Source organism: Coffea arabica, chromosome 7e (genome assembly GCF_036785885.1).
Source record: "Coffea arabica cultivar ET-39 chromosome 7e, Coffea Arabica ET-39 HiFi, whole genome shotgun sequence".
NCBI classification, from domain to species: domain Eukaryota; kingdom Viridiplantae; phylum Streptophyta; class Magnoliopsida; order Gentianales; family Rubiaceae; genus Coffea; species Coffea arabica.
The window spans coordinates 19638441-19662332 of record NC_092323.1 but is presented as its reverse complement, the minus strand read 5'-3'; the positions used below and the strand labels follow the sequence as shown (position 1 = coordinate 19662332).

The 23892-nt window shown below is 34.7% G+C and overlaps 1 protein-coding gene across 1 annotated transcript; it reads right to left on the bottom strand.

The window, feature by feature from the left end:
* Positions 1-268: 268 nt before the first annotated feature.
* Positions 269-9446, bottom strand: LOC113702252 (uncharacterized). The gene is made up of 3 exons (XM_027223366.2): positions 7847-9446; positions 2150-2589; positions 269-1891 (listed from the first exon to the last, which is right to left on the bottom strand). Exons 1-3 carry the CDS (start codon positions 9401-9403, stop codon positions 412-414), a joined length of 3477 nt encoding a protein of 1158 aa, XP_027079167.2. The 5' UTR covers positions 9404-9446; the 3' UTR covers positions 269-411.
* Between the last annotated feature and the right edge of the window lie 14446 nt (positions 9447-23892).

The following is a 23892-nucleotide window of genomic DNA, read 5'->3' as shown; positions in this document are numbered from 1 at the left end:
ACTGTTGACTAGACAAAGCTTTCCTTTCTTATTATCCTATATGGCAATAGGAAACAATAACATTCATTATGAGAATAAAATTTGAAATTGAATCACATTGAGAATATTTTTTAGAAAGAGTGCTATTTTAGCTAAAAACTCCACCCCAATAATACGCAAGAATGGCCCAGAAAGGAAAATCTTTTCCACCCATAATTCTTTTCCATCAAGAATGGACAGGAAACTACTTGTCATTCTAGTTTTAAGAGCAAATAAGAAACCACACAACTTTACAGAAATTAGATGAGTACTATACATAAAAGCATTTACAAATATACTTTATACAGAACAACTCGAAGGAATAATACTGAGCCCTTCTATTGCGGAAAATTTCCTAAGAGAAAACACTAAATTAAAACGTAAGGAAAAGTTTCACTCAATAAATAAGGCTTCCAAAAGCTCGTCGACATAAGCTAGACATGGCCAATGATCAGTTCTAACCCGAACTAAAGTAGAAACATCACATACTTCCATTTTGAAGAGGAGATGGAATCTTGGAGGAAGAAATATCAATATGAGGAAGCATCCCATGTCCCTTTTGGAAATTTGTAGGTGAGGCCCTTTCTCATTTTCGTCATCCATGTACTGGATATAAAGAGGACCTCCATCCAACCTCGCATCTGGGTTCGGAGCCTCAGATAAAGAATCTGAATCAGAATCCTTCCATACTACCTCTCTTATTATTTCACCACCTTTCACGATATTAATAAGAGGTTCGCCAGTTACACTAACAACAAATGGTGCCAAGCACCGCTGGACAGCTTGAATCAAAGACATGAAAGGTACCTCAAGCAGCTTCACTGATTGTGTTCCGCTGATTGCAGCAACTCCTTTGCCTCCTTTCAAGACAAAGGTTTCTCGCCCGGTGCTAGACGATGTGCCACATGCTTCCCACAAGGCGTTGAACAGGTCCAGACAATAGTTAGGCACTGCTTCTGTTGGGACATCTTCTGGAACAATAGCTTTGAGAAACATATCTTCAATTCCCACTTTGATACTGTGAAGCTGTCCTTGAATGATCTCACTATTGTCCGCATTTGTTTGAATATGTACATTGATGACACCAGGTTGTGGTTCCCGGGGCTCTAATTCAATCATTACATGAGCTTTAAACCTTTTGTCCTCGGCAGAACCATTTCCAACAGGAACGATATCTAGTGAATTAGTTTCGCTGAAAGAGTAATCCTTTTTGACAGGTTGGCCAAGAAGAAAAGGAATGTGATATGATGGAATGTTGCCATACGGTGCAGAAGACGAAAATTTGAGCACTGTGGCGTATATGGCTGGAAGTGAATCTATTCCACAGCTATCACTGGGTATGCTGGTCCCTACCGAGTGATTAAACAACTCTGAGTCAAAGCTCAAAACACAAGGTATTTTGATCTTGAGTCCTGGGAAGTGTCTAAAATCAGGAATTGATGCAAAATGCTTTCTTAAAATCCCCACCATTTCTGAAACTTTTGAGTCCATCACACGTAGTGGCTCCTGAAGCTGGCTAATTCTGTTAATATCAGAAACAATCTCGATACTACTACTACTTCTGTCAAGCTCCTTTGGCTCACCTGTAGTTTTGTTATCCTTGAAGCTTTCCAGTGACTGCTTATCATCATCTAATCTGAGCACTGGCAATGACAAGGACCATGATTGTCTAACTAAAAGTGGCACAGTGCGCTCAAGATGAATGTAGGATGAAATATTCCGAGATTTCTTCGGGTCATGATAGCGAGGAGACTGAAGATTGAAAAATGAACTAGAATTGGTAGATGGTGAAATTCCAGGAAGCTGCTCCCCAATGTTCAGCAAGTCGCGAAGCTTCTTTCCTGGAATGCAAACCAGCATCCGCAGGTAGGTCCTATAAAGAGCCAACAAATCATTAGGAGCCTAATTACGTAAAGCATATGCAATTGTCCTATTTCCAAATTTCACCACTTCTTCCTTTCCAAAGTCATTTGCAGTATACCATCTTATATCATTCTCCACTAGGAAAGGGATTCATCCAATGTACAAAACTAGAAATGAACAAATTCATTTTTTTGAAGGTAAACCTGATATAAAAAAGCTGAATATATTTTGAAATTCAGAAAGGACTAAAAAGAGCTCTTTATTGTACCTTGCATGGTCACGAACCTCCAGATCAGGAAAATAAAGGCAAGCGAATGCAAGGAGACGAGAAAGTCCAAGAAACAAACTGGAACTGTGGTGATGAATCATCATAGTCCGACAAATGCCCAGAATTTTGCTCCCCTGACACCATGATTTCAACCCTGTATCTGGACCATGTTTCTTAATCAGGACAACCATATAGTTGGCAAGAAGCTCTAACAACCCTGTCGGAGAAACTCTCTCATTCGCCGAAATTCTTTCCAAAATGGGGAAGTAAGATCCTAATTTATAGTCTATATTAAGTTTTGGGATGAAAGATTCATTGAATGTCTCCAGCAGCCACTCGCCCAGCCAACGGTGTTTGTAACATCCCAATAAACGGTCGACAAAGGAAACAATCAGGGGTACCAACCCTTGAAATTTTAATGTTGATTCTATCAGCATTCCCTATGCAAAATAAAGACAGCAGCTTCAGCAATCATAAATCCTAGTTATGAAATTTTAACAATCACAAATGTTAATTATAAAAAATTAGCATACATTTTAATGATATAACTACATCTTTATGTGAGAGACTCGAGTTCTCATGATCACTGCATTACTGTATTAAAGCTAGACCATTTAAGGTGATCCCCAAAGTTGTACCATTACTTGAGTTTAATGATACTCCTATTCTCCAATACATCTAAAAAGAACTGGAATGGCAAAAGAGACACAGAAGTCATGCTTACACGATTCTAAAATAATAAAAAGAGCAACTAGCAATGATAAAAGAGTAGGTCAATTGATTTGAATGATGAATTAAGTTGGGCTCCTAAAAGTTTTAGTTCATTGCCAGAATCAATTATCAGAGAAATAATAACTGCAGTAATTATATATGAAAGACTCCATGTAACACCACGCCACCATGCCACCAATAAGAACACTATTAGTGCTTCTCTACTGTGTTCTAAAGATGCAGAATTATCATAGGCTAAACTTTCACAAAGAAGATTCTATAGAATTTGTTTTCCACCTGTTTTAAGTACAACTTGAAGCCAAAACCAAAAAGAGAATAAAACCAGCAAAATGAAAGTGTCATCTCCAATGCATTAATACAAATAGAGACAGTAAAAAAATACAAATAGATACAATCATGGAAATATTTTTATATACCAATTTTGCTTCAGATACCATGCCTGAATGCACATTGGTGCCACTTCAATTTGTCTGTGCTTTCATTTTCATCTTTCTATCCGTTATTTGTCTTTATCAATAAAGTATACTAACTTCCCCTAAGATTAACCATTATTACAAAAATACCACCCCTCTAGTTAGCAAAATTAGACAGCTCTGTGGCGACCACTGTCAAACTTTTTTGTTAGCACTGTTAACTTTCAATATTCTCTGCCTACTAGGCCATCAATCTATTTATCCAGTAGGAGTCTCTCTCTAATGTTAATGGATTCGAAAGTTTGTTTATTTTTACTAAAGGCATTACTGCTCAAGTCTCAAGAAGCAAGATGAGGGAGTAACGAGCAAAATAAATTTTCAGTACAAGCCCCAGAAAAAAGTTACTTCCTTGGACATTTTTGTCATTAGTTAAGTAATTTCCATTGAACCTACATTTTTTTTTATGTGCAAAAAATAAGAATGGTAAATTTTTATGACATCATGAAACAGGGAAGACAAAATCCCCTGCTATCATTCTTCAAAAGTTACTAATTAACTGAGGTTTACAATTCAATAAAATAAAAAAGTTCAGTATGCTTCCCCCAATTTTTGCAAGGAGATCGGCACAGTATTTCCTATAAAAATGCTTGACAGGGGCTGTTGAAATTAAAATGTTGCACTCAAAAAATAACGAAGAAAATTTACAAGTAAAATCTAGTAAGGAGGTCAACAACAGCATCTGCATCAAGTTCAATTTCTTAATGAATTACTATTGCATGTGAGATCCCTCTCGAACATTTGATGAACAGAAAAATCAAATGAAAATAAAAATGTCACAAATGAGTTCAAGAGTAAAAGGCAATTGGGGAGATTGAAATTCCATTAGCAATATTGATAAATTTCAAAACAAAAATTTCTCAAGCATTGCTTGATTTTTTAAGCAAAAGAGTATAAAGGCAATACATGGAAACAAGCAATTTTGGGCTCAGGGTCCACACACCTTGTACTAATTTCAATTTCATATATGTCTCAGTTCCAACAATTTTGATCATTCCTAATTTTTTATTACTACCATTTCCACTATGTTTCACTCGTTGCACATTTAGTCTATCACATTTTCAAAACTACAGCATGTAAAAATTACTGCGCATTATAAACTACAACAATTAGATAATCATAGCAAACCAAACACAATAACAAAGTTAATTAACTAAGGTGTGACTGGACAAGTACAAAACAAAAAGGATCTGATGTATCCAAACAAAAAAAAAAAAAAAAAAAAGAAGAAGAAAGAGACTAAAGTAGTATCAGTGCAAAAGTCATGGGCAAATGCTACAACAATCCCCTTTGGCTGTTGTACTCATACAGCAGCATCACAGCTCCGCTAATCCAACAGATCCCATCTTTATCACAGAGACATTTCTAATCAGATCTCAGTCCGCTCAGTGACCCAACATTTTACCCTTTTCAGGCTTTGGCTCATTTCAACACAAAAGAAAAGACTATTCAGACACAGTCCCCAGCAGCAGCAGCAGCCGCATGCAGCAGACCCCAACTCTACCCTCTTAGTCCTCTCTCAGCTCAGTGAACTAATCCTCCCAGTTCCACCCCTAACCCCCCCCCCCCCCAAACACCAAAAAAAAATTGTCAAAAAAAGACCTGAACTTCAAACTCCATCCTCTTTCCTTCATTTTTCATTCTCCTCCCCCTCATCAACTCTTTTCTTTCCCACACTTTCAAAAACACAAACTACAAGAGAAATTGTTATCTTCTCCACTCCCCTTAATTATTTCTGATCTTTTTAGCTAACCAACAGTTTACTTATAAATCGTTAGCAATAGTTTGCTCCATTTCAAGATTCAAATTTGATATTTGCATTAACTCCACTTCAGCTTCCAAACAAAACCCATGAATTTTCAGATGTATATTTAAAATCTAATATACATGAGTAACTATGTGATTATGATGAAGTAACACTGTTCTTGAAAACTTTTTATGCATTAGTATCTGAAATGCAGGGAGGAACTGTCAGTGGAAAATCTAGTGCAGCAAATGTGATGGACCGGAGTGTCAATAATGCCTTCAAAACTTTGAATAGTAAAAACTTGAGACTTTCTGCCTCCAATTGAGATTTTAATTGGACAGTTATCTTCTTGATATTTTACCACAGTTTGATTGCCAGTTCCTTATAAACAATGCAATAAACTAATGACAGATGGCACTGAGTCACGTATGGTGACTACAAGAAAAATTGAGGCTTGACTCTTTGCCATAGATTTTTATATTAAAAATTCATTTCTCGCTCTAGTCATTCCAAGAAAAGAAAAATTACTGGACCTGTTACAACTTCTTGTGATTAGGTGTAGTTTTTCTTGTATTTTGGACCAGATATGGAACCCAAATCAGTGCCAAACTGAAGGATACATCAATCACTCTAAACATGATCTGACCAATACTGGATTAGGTTCTTCAGAGAAGGGAACTTCTATTCTTGTAGTAAAACCAAGAAAAGACTGAGTATTTTGAAACTCTGATAACGACAGAGTAGGTTCCTCTGATAAAGACCAGTATTTTGATACTGGATTAGGTTCCTCAGAAGTATTTTGAAACTCTGATAATGACAGAGTAGGAGGTGCAAATTTTGTGGACAGAGTTACTCTGTAGCAGCTGCATACGTAATTTCTCTTGACTTAAGCATTTTAAGTTCATTCACCAAGACAGAGAAACATTGTTCAACTTGCAAGTCATATCGGTTGAGTTTTAAACACATGATGCAAATTTGCTTTTAAGACTGGAATGATTTGATTAGCTTGGATGCCCAAATTTGTGATGAGTGAGCTAAAATTCACATTAACAACTACCTTTAGAACCTCATAAATTAGAACTCGCAACTATTTTGCCAAAGCTTTCTTCTATGAATAGCTCACTATCACATGCTACATTATCAAATTTAGCCTGTGATATATTCCTGCCTTAGTTGACAGTCAACCTTTTCCTTGATAAAGGAAACTTGGGAAGGCATCTCAGTAACATCCATCCAGGTTATGATGAGCCAGAAGATCTTTCTAATCCTATAACGTATCATAATGATGCATGCTGAGGGCAGAGGTTGAAAATGACATCAGACAACTAATGGATCCAATAGATAGTTAATAAATGGACCATTGTACTAAGAGTGTGGATTTAGGATGCATGGGTATAGATTTAGCCCCTTGTTTAAATACATAAAAACTACACTTATCGCACTATATAATTTAATATGCTATCAATTGCACAATGCCTTTGCCAACCATAAAAAAGCAAGGCTTGATGGGTTGAACTTACTACTCAATACACTAATGCAGTTCGTGTAGCATAAAATTGACAAGTAAGCAAAAACTTAAAAGGTACACATGTTATACTCCTACTATTTCCCTTACATATACTGAACAACAAAGCAAACCGCAAAATGTACTGAAATCAATAAAGTGGTAAGCCAAAAAATGTTTTGTACTTTCAAAATTCTTTTCGGAAGTTCCTGGACTATAATTGAGCATAATACAAGTCAAACGAAGTAATTTCAGTTCAATATCATTCCCATGTCTTTGCTAACTGATAGGCTCTAAATATTGTGGATAAATGATGGGTGTTTGTCTAGGGGTAATAGATGGGTAAATGGATAAAATAAAGAGCCTGTGTTCCAGGAACCATAAAAAAAGCCCAAAAAAACCCCTAAATGATTTCCAGGAACCATAATCAGTTAAACAGCCTATGTTCCGAGCCTTTTTGACTTACCATATCTCCAAAAAAATACTGTTTGGATTAGCTGTTTTTTGGGATGTTTATGAAAAATTTTGCTGTAGCAGAGCTTTTAGAGTATATTTTGGAATATTTTTAAAAAATATTTTGGGATATTTAAGAGTAGAAAAATTTCTAGAATATATTTTGAGATATTTTTTAAAATTTTAAAGTAATTTTTAGATTACCTTTTAGAGTGCTTTTTAAAAATTTTTGTTGTATTTGAAAAACACTCCCATCCAAACAGAATTTTCCTATATCATCATCAAGGTTGTCAATGCCTCATCGCCTCATCTATGTTTTCAAACAAGAGATTCAGCCAGAAAAACATTTTCTGAGCATTAAATGTCGCTGAACTCAATTTTGGATCATGTACTGTTCCAAGTTCTTAACTCACACTATCAGAGGGAATTTGAACCTTTAGGAGAAAGGAAAATACAAAGGAATACTCTGAGTCATTCGAAAGATCTGCTTTTGGAATTGCAAAACTTGTTGTCCCACTGTGAACCATAGAAATGGAAAAGTTTAAATAGTCATAGCATGAGACAGGCTAGTGTTTAGACACTTCCAGCAATCCAAGACACCACCACATGATATGAAATTGTAACAGCCCATTATTGTTTGGAACTCCAATAAAAAAAAATGCAAAAGAAAATGCAAACTTTCCTAATACTGAAACAGCTGCCATATCTCAAGCAAATTTCATCTCTGAATATAATCAAAACAAAGAAGAATAAACAACAAGCAGTTCAAGACAGGAACCAAAAGAAAGTACCTGTATAGCACAGAATATGGGCAACTCCATGGGAGACCTTTTGGAAGAAGAATCAGACTCATTAAGATCAGAATGAGATGACGTGCCTACCAAAAACTTATGGAAGGTGCGGAACGCCACTGCAGTTTCTGTGCTCCAAGGAGGCAACCATTTGAAACCAGATACGCACATGAGGCCATCTTCAAGCAGTTTGACCACAGAAACTTCTGAACCTACCTCCACAGTCATCGTCCCCCCATTTGCATACCTCTTCAGAGTCCCAAAATCATCGAGTAAAACAGAGCAATAAGCGGCCAAGTCAAGTTTCAATGATTTCAACGCCAGTGGATCAAAAATAGCAGGATAAAAACTCAGACTCATCACATCTGCAAAACTTTTTCTCTTCGTCACATCTCTACCTATTACCAATTGAATCAAACCTAATAACCAGTGAACAGAAAGCAATTGAAAAACTACATTATTTTGATATGACAAGTATAGCTCCTTGCTTTGCAACACTAGTCGATTAGCAATTTCCATTTCTTGCCCATCAAACGAGTCCAAGAGCCTCAAATACATCCCTAAATAAGCATGACAGAGTAAAGGGTCAAACGTGTAAATAAGCCCCGAAAACTGTACTTTGAGCAAAGAAGCTTGCAACTCCAGAGCATTGGCCACCGGCATTGTCATCCTCATAAACTCCAAAACTCCACCGCAGGTTAAGTATTGTGGCCACTCTAACAAAAACGAAATCACCCTCCTTAACTCCTTATACCTTACGTTCGTCTCCTTCAAATTACTACTAGCACTAGAAACATTTTTCTCGTCATCATCACCAACAATATCATCACTATCATCACCATCCTTGTCATTTTCAAAGAAAATTCGCGGCACATTAAACGGAAACAGTGGTGTAGAAGCATTAAGAATAGAAACATTGGGCGCCTTATCATAAACTACAATGCTGTGAATCACCGCTGCGAGTAACAAAACGTAGCTTTGAGCCGCGTGGGTTCTCTCGCTCTGACAAAGTCCCCAAATATGCGCCGCAATCTCTGATAACAAACAGGGAAACGCCAATTCCAGCTCCCGCAAACATTCGCAAGCTACAGCCCTCGTCTGCCGGTCGATCCCGTGGTTCGGACGGTTTACAATCGTCAACAACAGCTCCACCAAACCCTCTAGGGTTTCAAAATCAGCAGTGGCAAAGGTACCATGAACGATGAATATTGAAGTCGTTGAAATGAGGAACTGTTCTTTAAATGAGAAAGAGAGGGAGACGGCATCATTTGGATTGGGGGACTGGATTACGAGACGGAGAGTTTCGAGGAGGCGTAAGAGGCTCGCCGGGGAAGTGAATAGAGAAATGGAGTGTTCTTCTAGGAAGATTAGGAGACGTTGTTTTAGGTGGAGAGAGAAGTCCTTTCGGAGGATAGAAGAGAGTGCGAGGTCGACGAGTGGGGGACCGGCGTAGTCGTAGGTGGTCCACCGGTGAAGGCGGCCGTGGTTGTAATCTTCGATCAATGTCTCCCATTCTTGAGATGACAGAGGCTTTGGTGGCGGTGGCGGTGTTGTCATATGCGGTAGAGGTGGCTGAGGCAGCAGCCAGCGTCATATATATGGGCTACGGGGCTGCTGGTGGTATATTCGGAATTTGAAGAGAAAGAAACGACGTGGTATCGGTTGCGATTTGGAGATGGGCTATATTATGCCGCTGTTGTTCTTAATTTTTCGTTTTATTCTTTTGTTTTTTCTTCTATTTTTTTTTTGAGTAAATCTTGTACAGTGCGTGCACTGTCACGATTAAATATATGATACATGATACATGAAAAATATTTAGATTTTAATTTTAAATTCAGATAATTTGTCATGCATCCAATGGTGATGACATATACACAGTCAACGTATAAAAGATTAATCATTTTTTTTGTTACAACGATAACATTTATATAATCTAATATATCCTATTATACAATTTTATTTTGGACTAATTACATTTACCTCCCTTAAGGTTTGACCAAATAATAAATCAATCCCTGAGATTTGGCCAAATAATAGATTCCTCCCTCATGCTAACTTTTGTCACTTTTATGGAACAGAAATTGTCAAAAGTCTACATAACCCTTGTTCATTTCCATTAATTTTAAAGACATAAAAATACAATATCTACTGACCATTTTAATCTTTAGGCGGGAAACACTACAAGGCATTGCCTTTATCATTCCAATCCACATAACCCCACCATTAGATTATCATCTTACTCTCACTCTTTTTGAACTTTTTCTCCATGAAATCGTATCTTCCTATGTTTGCTTGATCTTAAATCACTAAAAAATTCCAAAAATCACATGGTTTTCTCTACAGACCAGTACGCGGTGGCTTTAAAGCTTTGCACAACGGCCTTGTTTGGATTGCCGGTTTCCGTCAAAAAATTACATCGTTTTCCGTGATCACATTTCCCTATTACCTTTTTCCCTCACATACATCAAATCGCTACAGTAATTTTTCCATGAAAAATCACGGAAAATGCAATCCAAACACAACCGGGCTCTCGAGTCCATAAGCTGTTGGAGGCACGGCTATGGTATTATCTTGAACTAATCATTTCTTACATGGTATTAGACACTATTTGAACCTAAAAAATGAGTTCTTCATGCACTGATCTACTATTTATGTACATCATATCCTTCTTAGTTTGATTTATAGGACATGAATATGATTTGAATTTGGGGGTTTTTTATTGTGATGCATCAATGAGAGTTTTGGTTGTAGAAATATTTTGGTTTTTGATTGATATTGCATGTGTACTAGTTACATGGGGTGGTGAACATAGTTATAAATATTAAGAAATCTGGATTTAATAGTGTAAAGCTGAAGTTTTTATGGGTTTTTTTAATATATCACTTTTTTTTTCTAAATTGACAGCATGCATATGTAATTTTTAGTTGTTTGAACCATGAAAGGGTTGTATTTGTTGTTCATCAAAATTTTTACAGATTTTGGGGTTTAACAGGAAATCTTTATTTATTTCTTGTTATGTCACATTACATGTTGATTCATATTGATCAACTTAGTCTCATGCAATACCTTTTTTTATTACATATTAATGCTATTTGTTAATGAAGTGCATGATTAACTTTATTGGTTCTATCATTTTAGGCTGGACTTGCAACTGTCTACGACATTACTCTTCGTTATGAAAACATGAAGTTTGAGCTGAGGAATATTGATCTCAATTGATATTCTTACATAGACTTGTTACCTAATGTTTGTGAGAATGTTTTGAACCACATTTCTGGTGGACAAAATTTTATGATTGCTTTTATATTGTGATATCCCTGGTACTGTGGAAACAATGAACATTGAAACTGATTCAAATGTCCCAAAAATGTTTGGCTTACATAGGAGGAATGGATGCACCAATGTTTATGTTAGGCAGGTTCATGATAATATATAAGAGAACTTGAATGAAAATGAGGGTAATGGGAACAATATTGATGGAAATGGAAATATTATGGGGCTGAATTTCAATAACCTTGGTCCCAATGTAAATAATGATGAAAAAAACAACATAGGAATACATGGTAACAAGTGGTGGGTGTTAACTTCCATTAGGGGGGGAGGAGAGCAGTAATACCAAAAGGGCTAGTAAAAAGAATTCACAAGGTTTGACAAAAGGGAAGCCGAGACAAAATACTATAACTAGCAAAACGTTGGGCAAAAGAAAGGAATTCGAATCTGCTTTGAATGGTGTTGATGCTAGGATCCAAGATGATGTGGAAACTGATGATGAGCTATATATTTATAGTGACAATGATAAGATAAGTGTGGATTTAGATGATGAACTATTTAGTACATTTGTACAAGAGGGACTGGAAAATGAGTTAGAATATGAGGGAGACTTGTCTGATTATGAGTCAAATGATAAGTTGAAGTTGAAAATGAGTCAGATAGTGATTTAGAAGATGATGTGGTGGGTGCATGCCTAAATTCTACTGAGTTTTCCATACCTGAGGCAGAGAAATTTAGGTTGTTAAAAGGAATGATATTTTCAAATGTTGATACTTTTAGAAGGGTGCTATATGAATATAAAATTCAATGGGGCTTTCCTCTAATTTTTTATAGAAATGAAAAGTCTAGAGTTACAGTACATTGTGGCAATCAAGGTTGTGAGTGGAGAGTACATGCTTCTCCATTGCTTGATAAGATGGCATATATGGTAAAAAACATGCACACCTAATCATAGTTGTGTCATGAGTGAAAAAATTGTTGCTTCTGCCTAGTGGATGATAGGAAAAATTATTGACCTATTGAGAGCAAATTCCATTATTAAACCTGACCTGTTAAGGAATGAATTTGGCTAAGTATGGTGTTTTTCCTACCGATATGCAACTTTATAGAGCAAAGCAAAAGGCACAGACATTATTGATGGTAACCATGGTGATAGTTATAACTTGCTGCCTAAGTATTGTGTCATGATTATGAATAAAAATCCGGGTAGCATAGCCAAGATTCAGTTTGAAATGGCATTGGGATCTGACATTCTTTCAGTTAAAAGAATGTTTGTGGGGTTAGATGCACTGAAAAAAGGATTTCTTGGTGGCTGTCTTCCTTTCGTAGGATTTGATGGATGTCACTTGAAAGGACCATATATATGGAGGGGTTTTATTTTCTGTAATTGGTCTAGATGGAAATAATGGATTATATCCTATTGCTTATGCCATTGTTGAGACTGAGAATAAAGAAAGCGGGATGTTTTTCTTTGAATGGTTAGCTGCAATGCTTAATGACTTTCCAAGGGATAAACCATGGATCTTCATGATGACTAATAGGCAAAGGTAAGATCTTAACAGCCCATTCACTTAATCAATCACTAAATTTGGGCTTTTATTAATGTATTTCATTTATTTATTTTATGTTTGCAAGGACTGATTGAGGCCATTAACTCTAAGATACTATGGGCAGTGAATAGGAAGTGTTGCAGGCATATCTATAGCAATTTTAGAAGCCATTTTCCAGGAGTTATGCTTAGACAGTTAGTTTTGGCAAGCTGCTGGGCCTACACTGAAGTAAACTTTAAGGGGTTATGGCTAAAATTAAGGATTTAAAACTAGTGGCTGGAGAAAATTCCTTATCACCTATGGTTTAGGCATGCCTTCCCCAAAGATTTGAAGCATGACCACATCACAAACAACATTGTTGAATCTTTCAATCATTGGGTAGAAGATCAAAGCGGTAAGAATGTGTTAACATTGCTGGACAATATTTGAGCTCAATTGATGAGTAGGCTATTGAAAAGATTTGAAAAAGCCCATCTTTTTAAGAACAATGAGGTTCCAAATGTGAAGAACAAACTTAATGCTCTTGCTAATGAATGTAAAAAGTGCGTTATACTACTTGCAAGTGGTAATGGATTCCAAGTGAAGGATTGTAATGTTTCTTACACTGTGAACATCAATGCGAGAACATGTAATTGTAAGGTTTGGAACACCATGCAAGCATGCAATAGCTATTCTTATTAACAAGAGAGCAGATTTGGAAAGTTATTATGATTTTAGCAAGACAAAAGAATTTTACATAAAAGTATACAATGAAATCATTCATCCAATCCCAGATGTAAAGTTTTGGCCACCTATTGAAGTGAATCCTTCAAAAGTACTACCATCGGTACTTAGAAGAAAAGCTAGTAGGCTAAGAAAGGCTTGGAGAAGGGAGCAAGGGGAAGCACCAGCTATAGGCCAAGGAAAAAGATCATCCACGTTGAAGTGTAGCTTGTGTCGGCAATTTGGGCACAACAAAAGAACCTGTGAAGGTGGTCAAAAGAGGGAAAGAAAAGGCATTTTAAGAGAAGAAAAGTAGAGTATACTATTCAAACTTTTACATTCCTCTAATTGTGGTGGATTCTTATGCATTTCCTAACCACGTATTTATGCTTATTGAAGTTATTTGGTCAGACCACCGCAATGGAAAAACATGTACCTACTGGACCTGCTAGACCAACTACTAGTTATCACCTCACACAAGAATCAGTTACTCTACCTGTTGGAGGTACACAACCACTCATTCAAGTCTTTCAAGTGACTACTATATTACTAATCCTTCATGTTTAGTTGTTCTGTTTTTTTCTAGCTTCATGTACTGATTACCAGTCACAAGAATAACCATCTAATGCATAAATATATGAATTTGCTTCGATACAACACTCAAACTCTAGTGGTATATAGCAAACAATTGGTTTCTTACAGGTTACATCAATTTTCTTTTCATTACAAAAAACAAATGCATATTTTGCTAACTATAAACATGCTTGAAATTGTGGGGAGAAAGCAATACTAGAAATATTGCTTTATCTAAAACACTTGAAGAAATGTTTGGGAGTTCAAGAGCTTCAAAACTACTAGGCAAAGATCTTGTTGCTATGGTCATTGGAAGAGGATCAATTGTTGGCAACAATAATGGAGGGTTGGATTCTAGAGCTACTACCACTTCAACGCAACCAGGGCTACCTCTACATTGCCAGTAGCTTCTAAAAAAGGCTCACCATCTGAATCTGCTGCATTCTAGCCTTTGGTCTTTTTGTTCTTTGACGGTTTATAACACATATGTGATGCTGGTACTAACAAAACCTTTGTGGCCATTGTATGGTCCTTTTGTTTTTTTAATCATAATTATTAAACCCAATTCGGCGAGGAATCCGACGAAAGATGTGGGTCAACGGGTTATTGGTTCAACTAGTGGGTGAATGGTTCAATTGGTGTGTCACAAAATATATTTAAATATTATATTTCATAATCTTTGATATGGTTAAAACTATAATAAATTATGCCATAGTAAATGCTGAATTAGTCCAATTTATTATAGAATCATTAATTCTTATAAGAATTAACAAAATCTAAATTTAATTAGTAATCCACTAAACTTCAATTATAAAAATTTATCTAAGTGTAATTATCTGGTTTATTTATGAATTTTAAGTGTAAAAATTTATCAGGAATGATATTTGCCTTTAAAATGAATTGTGTGATATGTTATTTTTTAAATCCATTTCATAATTTATAGAGTTTGGATAATAATAAAATTTATTAAAAGATTCCAAATAAATTTTGTTTTGGAGAAATAAAATAAAAATAAAAGTATAATATATAATATAAGAAAGACTAAACAACTAACAAATGAGCTGTTGGTCCAGTAGTGATTGCACTTACTTATACACATGAGGTCTTAGGTTTGAACCATCACTTTAGCATCTTCTCAAAATTTTTTCCACAACATGTAAACTGGGATTCCTTACAAAATCAGGTAGTTCACCAGGTTGATCGGTTGAACCGTCGGTCCATTGAAAAGTCAATGGTTTAATTGCATAAACGATCCAACCCGGCTCAATTGCCTGTTCACTGGATTGACTGGTTGAACCGTCGAGTCAAACAGGGTTTAATAACAATGTTTTTTATGATTCATAGCAGATATTTGTTGCTGGTACTATAAAACATCGTGACAATTGTATGATTTTTTTTGGTTCTTTTGATGATTCATAGCACAATGGAACTGAGTTATCTAAAAAAACTTTGTTTGTTTTTACTAGCTCTTCTCAAGTGTTTGGCATGGAATATTTCAGATTTTATGCAATTTCAAACTTTAGTTCAAATTATTTCATTTGATTGTTTAGGTTGCAATTTACAATGGTTTGTAGACTTAATACAGTTGAGTTTCGACATGCTTTATAATGTAGCAATATTCTTTATCAAAATTGATTGAAATTAAGTAGACTATAAACAACTATAAACAAACACAAAACAACAAAAAAGTATACCACTGAAATAATAGTCAAGGTGCCACTTATCCAAGCACATTTACAACAAGTCTTTTTAGGATTTTAAACTAGAGACAAAAGGCATCTCTATCAAGTAATACATCTATGTCATGACAATCTAGAAAGCCAATATCAGTTTTTCTAACTTCTTAACATGCTCAAAAGTTGGGCAAACAAGTATGCAGCCAACAAGACAAGATTTATTCTTGTCAATATCGTGATATGCCTAAGCCAACTCTAAATGAAACAAATCACCTTATTTGCATTGTTACTTTGAGATATAACTTGTAACTTGCTGCACCAAGGTAACCATTTACACTTCTCCTCAGCCTTGGGTTATAGTTCATTTTAGTAAATTCATCTCTTGCACCTTGCCTAAATCTTGGGTTATAGCTCATCTCATTCTTCACAACATAATTTGGCAAAAACTACTTCAACCATCAATGCACAGTACAATTATAATAGAGCCTTTCGGGGTTCTTTTATGTTCGAGATACCATGATTGAAGCTATTTGACCACAACCACTTGTTATGCTGTCAAATCTCAAATTTTCAATGTTTGAGCTATTACTTGATGAAGCCATTTTTTGCAAAATAAGAGTCATAATCTAAACATATTAAAATTATTAACCTAAACCAAAATTAATTAGAACAAGCATTAAAATAACAAAAAATATAATTCCTACAAAATGTAATTAACCCTCAAAAGACTTACTAAAAGCTAATCAATTAGGCTCACTGCAAATAATTAGAAAATTATTACTCATTGTTTTTGCTTTGCAAATTATTTTTAGCTAATAAACCCTTCAATTTCATCTTATTAACAGACCACAAAAATCATAATTTTATAGACCCAAACCTTGAGAGATCCTTAAACTGGCCATGGAATAACAAAATACCAACCAAAACAAATAAATAAAACATAAATGCAAATTAATTTAAGAATGATAAATGTCATAATTAAAGAACCCTTAAATTCCACTTCATTAGAGGCAAATCCATAAATTCCTAAATCCCAAACCCTAAACAATAACTTATTCAATGTTAATTCTATGATTCAGAATAACACATGCTGACCTGATGTAATAGTATGTTGGTTTCCAAATAAATAACTTGATTCTTTCCAATTTTTTTTGTTGTCATCCTTTTTGAGGTTTCTGCTCATTAAACTCAGAAAAAATTGGTAAGTCTTTCTCTTCATTCTTTGTGTAGAATAAAGGAACATAGATGCACGTGTTTGGAATATGGATGAATAAAGAATTATAATCCCAATATTATGTACTCTTTTCTGATAAAAAGGGTATTTTCAGAACTTGAACATGATCTTAATGACAACTAGATACAATAAGGGTAATTTTGTCATCTGAAGTTTTCTATTTCCTGATACCATCAGAATCACTAATGCATCTTAACAGTAAGGGGATAATTGCTAAATGTCCGGTTATTCAAAGGAGTGAACTGAGGAGCTAGTAGTTTTATGGATCCAACTAGATTAAAAGGGTGTTCTGGCACCTCTTTTGGATTATTTTCACTATAGGTGGGGTTTAAAACCCCGACTTACAAGTCAAAGAGGGACTTAATCCCATTTTGGTAGCCACAAAGCCAAAGCTCGGTGGTTCTTTTTTTCTTCTATGCTTCTTAAACGTTTAGAAAATCATCAATAGCAAGGATTACTCAAAATAATATCATTTTAAAAAATTAAAAATAGTAAAAACCACTCACTTTAATAGATAATCTTTAAACTTCAATTTTTTCTTGCACTTGTAATAAACCCTACGTCCAGGTTAACTATCCATCAATCATTGTCATCTATAGTTCAGTCACTACCTTCAATCATTATTGTAAGCATGTAAAAATCAAGAAAATACTTTTGTTTAACTTTTTATAGAATATAAAATATCTATTAAGCATCTCATGCAATCTACACAAGCCTTTTGAAGGGGGGTTTTTTGCTTCAGAATCATGACTTAAAGACGCTATTAGAAAATTTGCAATTGAGATATCTCGAGTGAACCAACCATAGCTTAGGACTAAATTTTTTTTTTTCTAAATCTAAAGATGCTGGAATAAACTACATTCAAAATGCTACAACTTTTTATGAAAAATCAATCCAAAATCCTTGAACCAATTACTGAGATTTGGGGTTCAAATTCAATCTATCATCAGAAGTGGGTAGACGATTTGACTCACTTTGCACGATTTGACTCACTTTGCAAAATAATGAATTTCCAAATTTAGACATATAATCAATCTTTATGAAAATTTTCAGAAAGCTTCAACTTTTTCAAACTTCTTCTTGCTAGTCTGGGTCAACAACCATCACCCATCACTTTCACCACCAGGTAGAGGAGTAGCAGTGATCGGCAAAGGTATTAGAAGCCTCTCTTTTGATTGTGAGTAGCAATGGCATTGTCGTGTACACTATTATTGCAAGGGGTTGTCTCTTCCTGCCTCTCCGGTGGCCTTGGTGGGCTAGTAAGCCACCATGGTTGGGTGGTGCTACTAGTTAACCATGGTTTCCTTTTTAATTTTTACTTTATGAAATTTTCCTACTTTCCTTCCTTCATGCAAAAACCTTTTTTTAGGGAAAAAACATGCAATATCTAGACACAAATAAATAATGACACTTGCAACAACATACAATAACTTGTATTAAGTAAGATTATAGTTTTATGTAGGTTTATTCTTGAAGAATCTATGCAATTAGCCATAAAATCAAATTCTTAAACTTAAAAAAACCACTATACCTCTAGGTTTTGGTCTCTTCTTCTTGCCATTTATGCAATCAACCATAAAATCAAATTCTTAAACGTAAAGCAACCACTATATCTCTTGGTTGTTGTCTCTTAGATGAATCCTCCTTTCTTTTCCCTTCTCACTTGATTACTCTCTCCCTTTCTCTCTTTTGTTTATCATTCACTAGAGAAAAAGAAAACAATAATGAGTGATTGTTCTAGTTTAGAATACTTGTAGCTGTAGTTTGAGGTGAATTTTCTTCAATTCTTCTGATATGTGACTAAGGAATTATTTGCAATAGATGGCTTACAGAAATTCTTACCTTATCCCATAATCTCTCCAATTTCTCTTTTTTACATTTCTTTTTTTTTTAGAGAAATTCGACCTTATTTCTTCTTGGGCCATTTCAGGCCTTTGACCCTATTTTTCTTTTATTTTAATTTATTTGGCCCTAAGGCCATTTTTCTTTCCTCCTTTTTGGCCAATCCTTCATTTTTATATTTGCCACTAATAATAATAATAATAATAATAATAATAACAATAATAATAATAATAATAACAATAATAACAATAATAACAATAATAATAATAATAATAATAATACAATTATATCCATAATAATGCTAATAATAATACTAGTGTTTTTTTAAGTATAACTCACTTTTTAAAATTAGTTTAAGCTTTGATTTATTTAGTTTGGACTTAAATTATGGCATAAAGGAATTTTTTTTTAAAAAAAAAAGAGGGAAATGACCTATGGCCAAACAAATTCTTCAAAAAAATTAAGAAATAATGAAAAAGAAACCCTAACCTAGTGGTGGAGCAAGAAAAAGAAACCCTAACCTAGTGGTATAAAGATTTCATTTAGTTTAAGAATTTCTAATTCATGCATTTTTGTATAGTTATTCCAGTATGAACGTAGATGACCCTACGATCTTGCTTAGGATGAACTTATGGATTTTATTGCATGGGTTATTGATGATTGATGTTTGGAAATTGCAAGTTTTTCATTAAATAAAGAAAACCCTAGTATTTGTATGAAATAAAAGAGAATAAATATTGTAGAAAAATAAAAAGGGAAGGGGGAACATGGCTGATCAGCAACGCCAACCAACCATAGACATTCACTGGTACCTTAAGGCAGTCAAAGAAGTTCGGCAGGATAGTTGTAAGTGGCTGCCAAACTGCAGCATTATTGCTGCGAATAGCAGCAACATTCGTGCAATATTATAAAGCCAATGCTACTGCAATTGCTTAGGGTTAAGGCATTGTCTTCCGCCACTTCTACTAGCCATTGCTACTCTCTAGGGTGGTGGCTTATGTGGTAGGTAGTGGTGGTTGTATTGGTTTGTGAGATAAAGGAAGAAGACAGAAGTTTGTAAATCTTGGAAATTCTAGAAAATTTTATACATATGTCTAAATTGGATACAGTTTCTTTTATTTGAAGCTAAATTGGAAATATTACATGATTCTATCAAAATTTCATGGTCAAACAAGGTTACTGTAAATTATGGTGATTTTTCAAAAAAAAAAAAAAAAAGGTTAAATCATTTGCCAGTTTTTTGCAACAGAATCACTTTCAATCCTAAATTTTAATGATGGATTGAAGGATTTTGGAAATGGTTTACACAAAAATTTTGACATTTTGAATATAGTTTTTGCCAGTATCTTTAGAATTTGAAAACGAGTTTTTTAGCTCAAGTTGTGGACAATTTTCTAAAGATATGACTATCTATAAATTTTCTGCTTGCAACTTAAGTTATGCTTTTGATGCCAAAAAACTAAAAGGCTCATGTGAGATGCCTTAGGAATATATCATACTCATTAAGGTGTTAGGGAAAGAGTGTCTTCTGAGTTTTTTCATGTTTTGTAGTTTGTTTAAAGTAACTTTTTAAGTAAAGTGAAAAGCTAGAAATTAGTTGAACTTATTGCATGCATCGTAGTAATGCAGCATCTTAGAGCACACTCTTGGGTAAGTAAGTTAAGGATTATGGACTATGGATAGTAGTGATTTATGGATGGTTTAAATGGATAATTTACTTACCCAAGACTACTCACTTTTGGGTAAGTCAAGGATTGTTGCAAGTTCAAAAGGAAAATTGAATTTAAAGATTGTCTATTGAAGTGAGATGAGCAGTCTTTGCTATCTTTGACTTTCAAAATAATGTTTGATGAAATGATTTTGTATAAAGAATGCATGTTTCAAGATTACGCTTGTGAGTAACTCTTATTATTGATATTTTTCTATATGTTTTTAAGGTTTACAAATATATGCAAGAAGAATTGGCTTGCAAAAGCATGTTTATCAATCGAAGTATTTTATTATATAAAATTGGACCATATCTAATTTACACTATAGTTTCTATGGCATGAAAATTGAGATGAATTATTGTTTTCAAAGGATAATGTATGCATTGCATGATTACATGTATTGAAATGACTCAATTGTATAGTTCTCCTCGAGAATTGGCTAATTAAATAATTGTACTCATTGGATAATTGTGCCTTGTGAGCCTAGCTAGCTTCTTTGCATCCCTCAGTGATCCATTTAAGACTTGTGTCATTAATTGAGATTAATGTGTGAAAAGTTTTGCTTGTTGTAAAGATTGAAGATTGGTTTATTGATTTATTTAATTTATTTTTATAGCTATTGAACCACTTTCTATCCAATGAAGATGCTATGTATGATATATTGTATTCAATTGCATGCTTACTAATGTTATTGACAAATGACTCGTTGATAAAACGTATGTGTATGTAATGCATACTGGTCCATAAGGATCGCCGAGGGTATTTGCTGAGCAATTTGATTCGCTTATCTCATATTAATAATTATTTTTGTAGATTTAAATGAGTACAAATTGGTAGAAGATAGCCCAAGTGAGAAATGAGATGGATGAAATATGCAAGGAAGCTTAGCAGTGTGATTAATGAATATTACACCGAGGTTATCTCTTATTTGTAGCACCTTTATAATGATGTAATAAGTGGCGAATTTATATCAATTGGAAAAGCATAAGGTTCAAATTTTATGCAATTTTTCAATGATTATAGTTAAAGCAAAATGTCTTACGTGTTTAGGGAATTTTATTTCTTAAACTGTCGGCATGTTGCGTCCCTTATTTATGGTAGAATTAGGGAATGAGAATAACAGTAAGAGTATTACTAATAATGATATAGCATCAAGCACATCTGCATATGCAGTGCCATAGATAGTCCAAGCCCTCAATTTTTTAGAAATTTTAAAATAGCCTATAAAAAATCTAAATTTTCTATTGTTACCTTACTTTTGCCCTCCCTCCTCCCCTTCCCTGAATAATGCTAGTATCCCCTCTAACCCCATAATTGTCCTCCCCTCCCAAAAGTTTTAAAATATTTACATTTACCATGATCATTTCTATAATAAAACATTGAAATGTGTATATTAGACTATGCTATTTTCATTTTCTTGCTAACAAATTTTATTCACTTATCATTAAACTTTTGTCATATGTCAAACTATATGAATTATAAGCGAACCAAACATTTATTGATAGTTTGATTGCGTTGACATTATTTGTTTATTGTATATATAAAAAATATAAACTTAGTATTCTATGTATATTTTAATAATTATGCACTTTTATACAACTTTCATGCATAATTTTAATTATTAGGCTCTGTTTGGATTGGCCTATTTTCAAAAATTAATTTTTCATATTCAATGTTACAGTAATACACAAATAAAAACAATTCTAAAAACACTTTATCCATATAATACATAAAAAACAACTCACAAATATACAAAAAAAAATTAAAATATATATATATATATATATATATATATATAAATTCTACAACATTTTCCACTTATCACCACCACCCACCACCACCACCTCCCTACCCATCACCACTACCATCCCCTTCCTCTTTCTTTCTCCACCTCTTATATAAATATATATAAATTTTACAATATTTTTCACATATCACCACTACCACCCCCTCTCTCATCCTTTCTCCTCCCTCTCCCCCTCCTCTTTCTTCCTTTTCCCTCTCCTTCCCTCTTTCTCTTCCCTCTTCTTCATCCTCCTCTCCCTTTCCCTATATCAAAAAGTCCTATCCATTCTGCCGGTGCGGATTTGATATGTACAGTTGCCCACTGTCCATAGTCTAACATTTTTCTGATGAAGTATCTGAGATGAGTTCCAAGACAATGAGTATCTTCTGGATTTGTAACAATAATTTTTTCCAGGAATCCGGCATCCATAAGAAATTGTGGTGTTAAAATAACTCTTTCCCCATTTACTCTCAGTATCTTTGGGGATGAATATTTTGATAAGATAATAGTGGCTCTGAGGAAAAAATTACTGAGTGTATGTATACAATGGTTATTACTTACATAAAAAAGTAGATACGATAATAGAAAAGGTCAGAGTACTACAAATAGATAAGTTTGAAAAAGATTTAGAAGAAATGACAGACCAATTTAAAAGATTACCTGTAACAAAGAAAGAAAGTAAACCACGGGCCCGTTTGGAACCTGAGTTTTTGGGAAGTTTGTCTAAAACTTTACTGTAGATCACTGTAGAAGTTGTAGAAAAATTTTTGTAAGAGAAAAAACTTTTTTTCCTTTTCATTTTCTTTTTTCTTTTTTTCTTTCTTTCTTTTTTCTTTTCTTTCCTCCCTTCGTGCTTCTTCTCCCTTCCCTTTCCCCCTTCCCTCCCCTGTTCCCTCTTCCGAAGCTGCCAATGAAGCGGCAAATTCAAGGCTTTTTTTTTTTTTTTGCATTTTTCTCTCCCCAAGCAACAGATTCAGGGTCATCTCTCTTCTCCCTCTCCCTCTCCCCCTCTCCTCCCCTTTACCATTCCCCATCGCCCGCCGCTGCTTCACCTACCGGCAGGGGAGGCAGCAGCAGAAATCTTTTTTTCTTTTTCCAATTTTCCCTCTCCCTCTCCCTCTGCCCCTCTCCTCCCCTCTACCCTTCTCCCTCCCCCTTCCCTCGCCGCCGCTACTTCCCCTACCGGCAGACGAGGGAGCAACATAAACCTTTTTTTTTTCAATTTTCCCTCTCCCTCTCCTCCCCTCTTCTCTCCTTCTCTTGCCGGACAGGTCAGGTACAGAAACTTTTTATTTTTGTTGCAATTTTCCCTTTCCCCCTCTTCCCACCTTCCCCCTTCCCCAGCCACCCTCACCCTAATTTTTTTTTTTAAAAAAGAAAGGTCAAACCTTTCCTAAAGTTTAATAATCCACTCTCTAATGCCGCTAGTGAAGTTGCAGGGGAATTTTTTGTTGGAGAACTTTTCCCTCTGGTGCCAGACCGTGGGAGAAGTTGAAGGGAAAGTTCACCAGAAGAAAGAACTCTCTGATGCCAATGAAGAAAAGTTCCCTCTCTCAAGAAAAGTTTTTCGGAAATTTTTTACGTATTAGAAAAGTTGAAGGAAAATTTTTTTTAAGTGTGTAGGTTAAAAACTTTGATAAGTTTTTTGGGGTTCCTATAGCAAAAGTTGTTAAAAAACTAGTAGCATACAAACTTGTAAAAAAC

Bases quoted from the DNA above. Each gene is read 5' to 3' on its own strand.
- LOC113702252 (XM_027223366.2), bottom strand. From the start codon at position 9,403: ATGACAACACCGCCACCGCCACCAAAGCCTCTGTCATCTCAAGAATGG. The intron at 2,590-7,846 runs GTACTTTCTTTT...TATTTTGCATAG, and splicing joins CCATATTCTGTGCTATACAG to GGAATGCTGATAGAATCAAC. The intron at 1,892-2,149 runs GTACAATAAAGA...GGCTCTTTATAG, and splicing joins GAGGTTCGTGACCATGCAAG to GACCTACCTGCGGATGCTGG.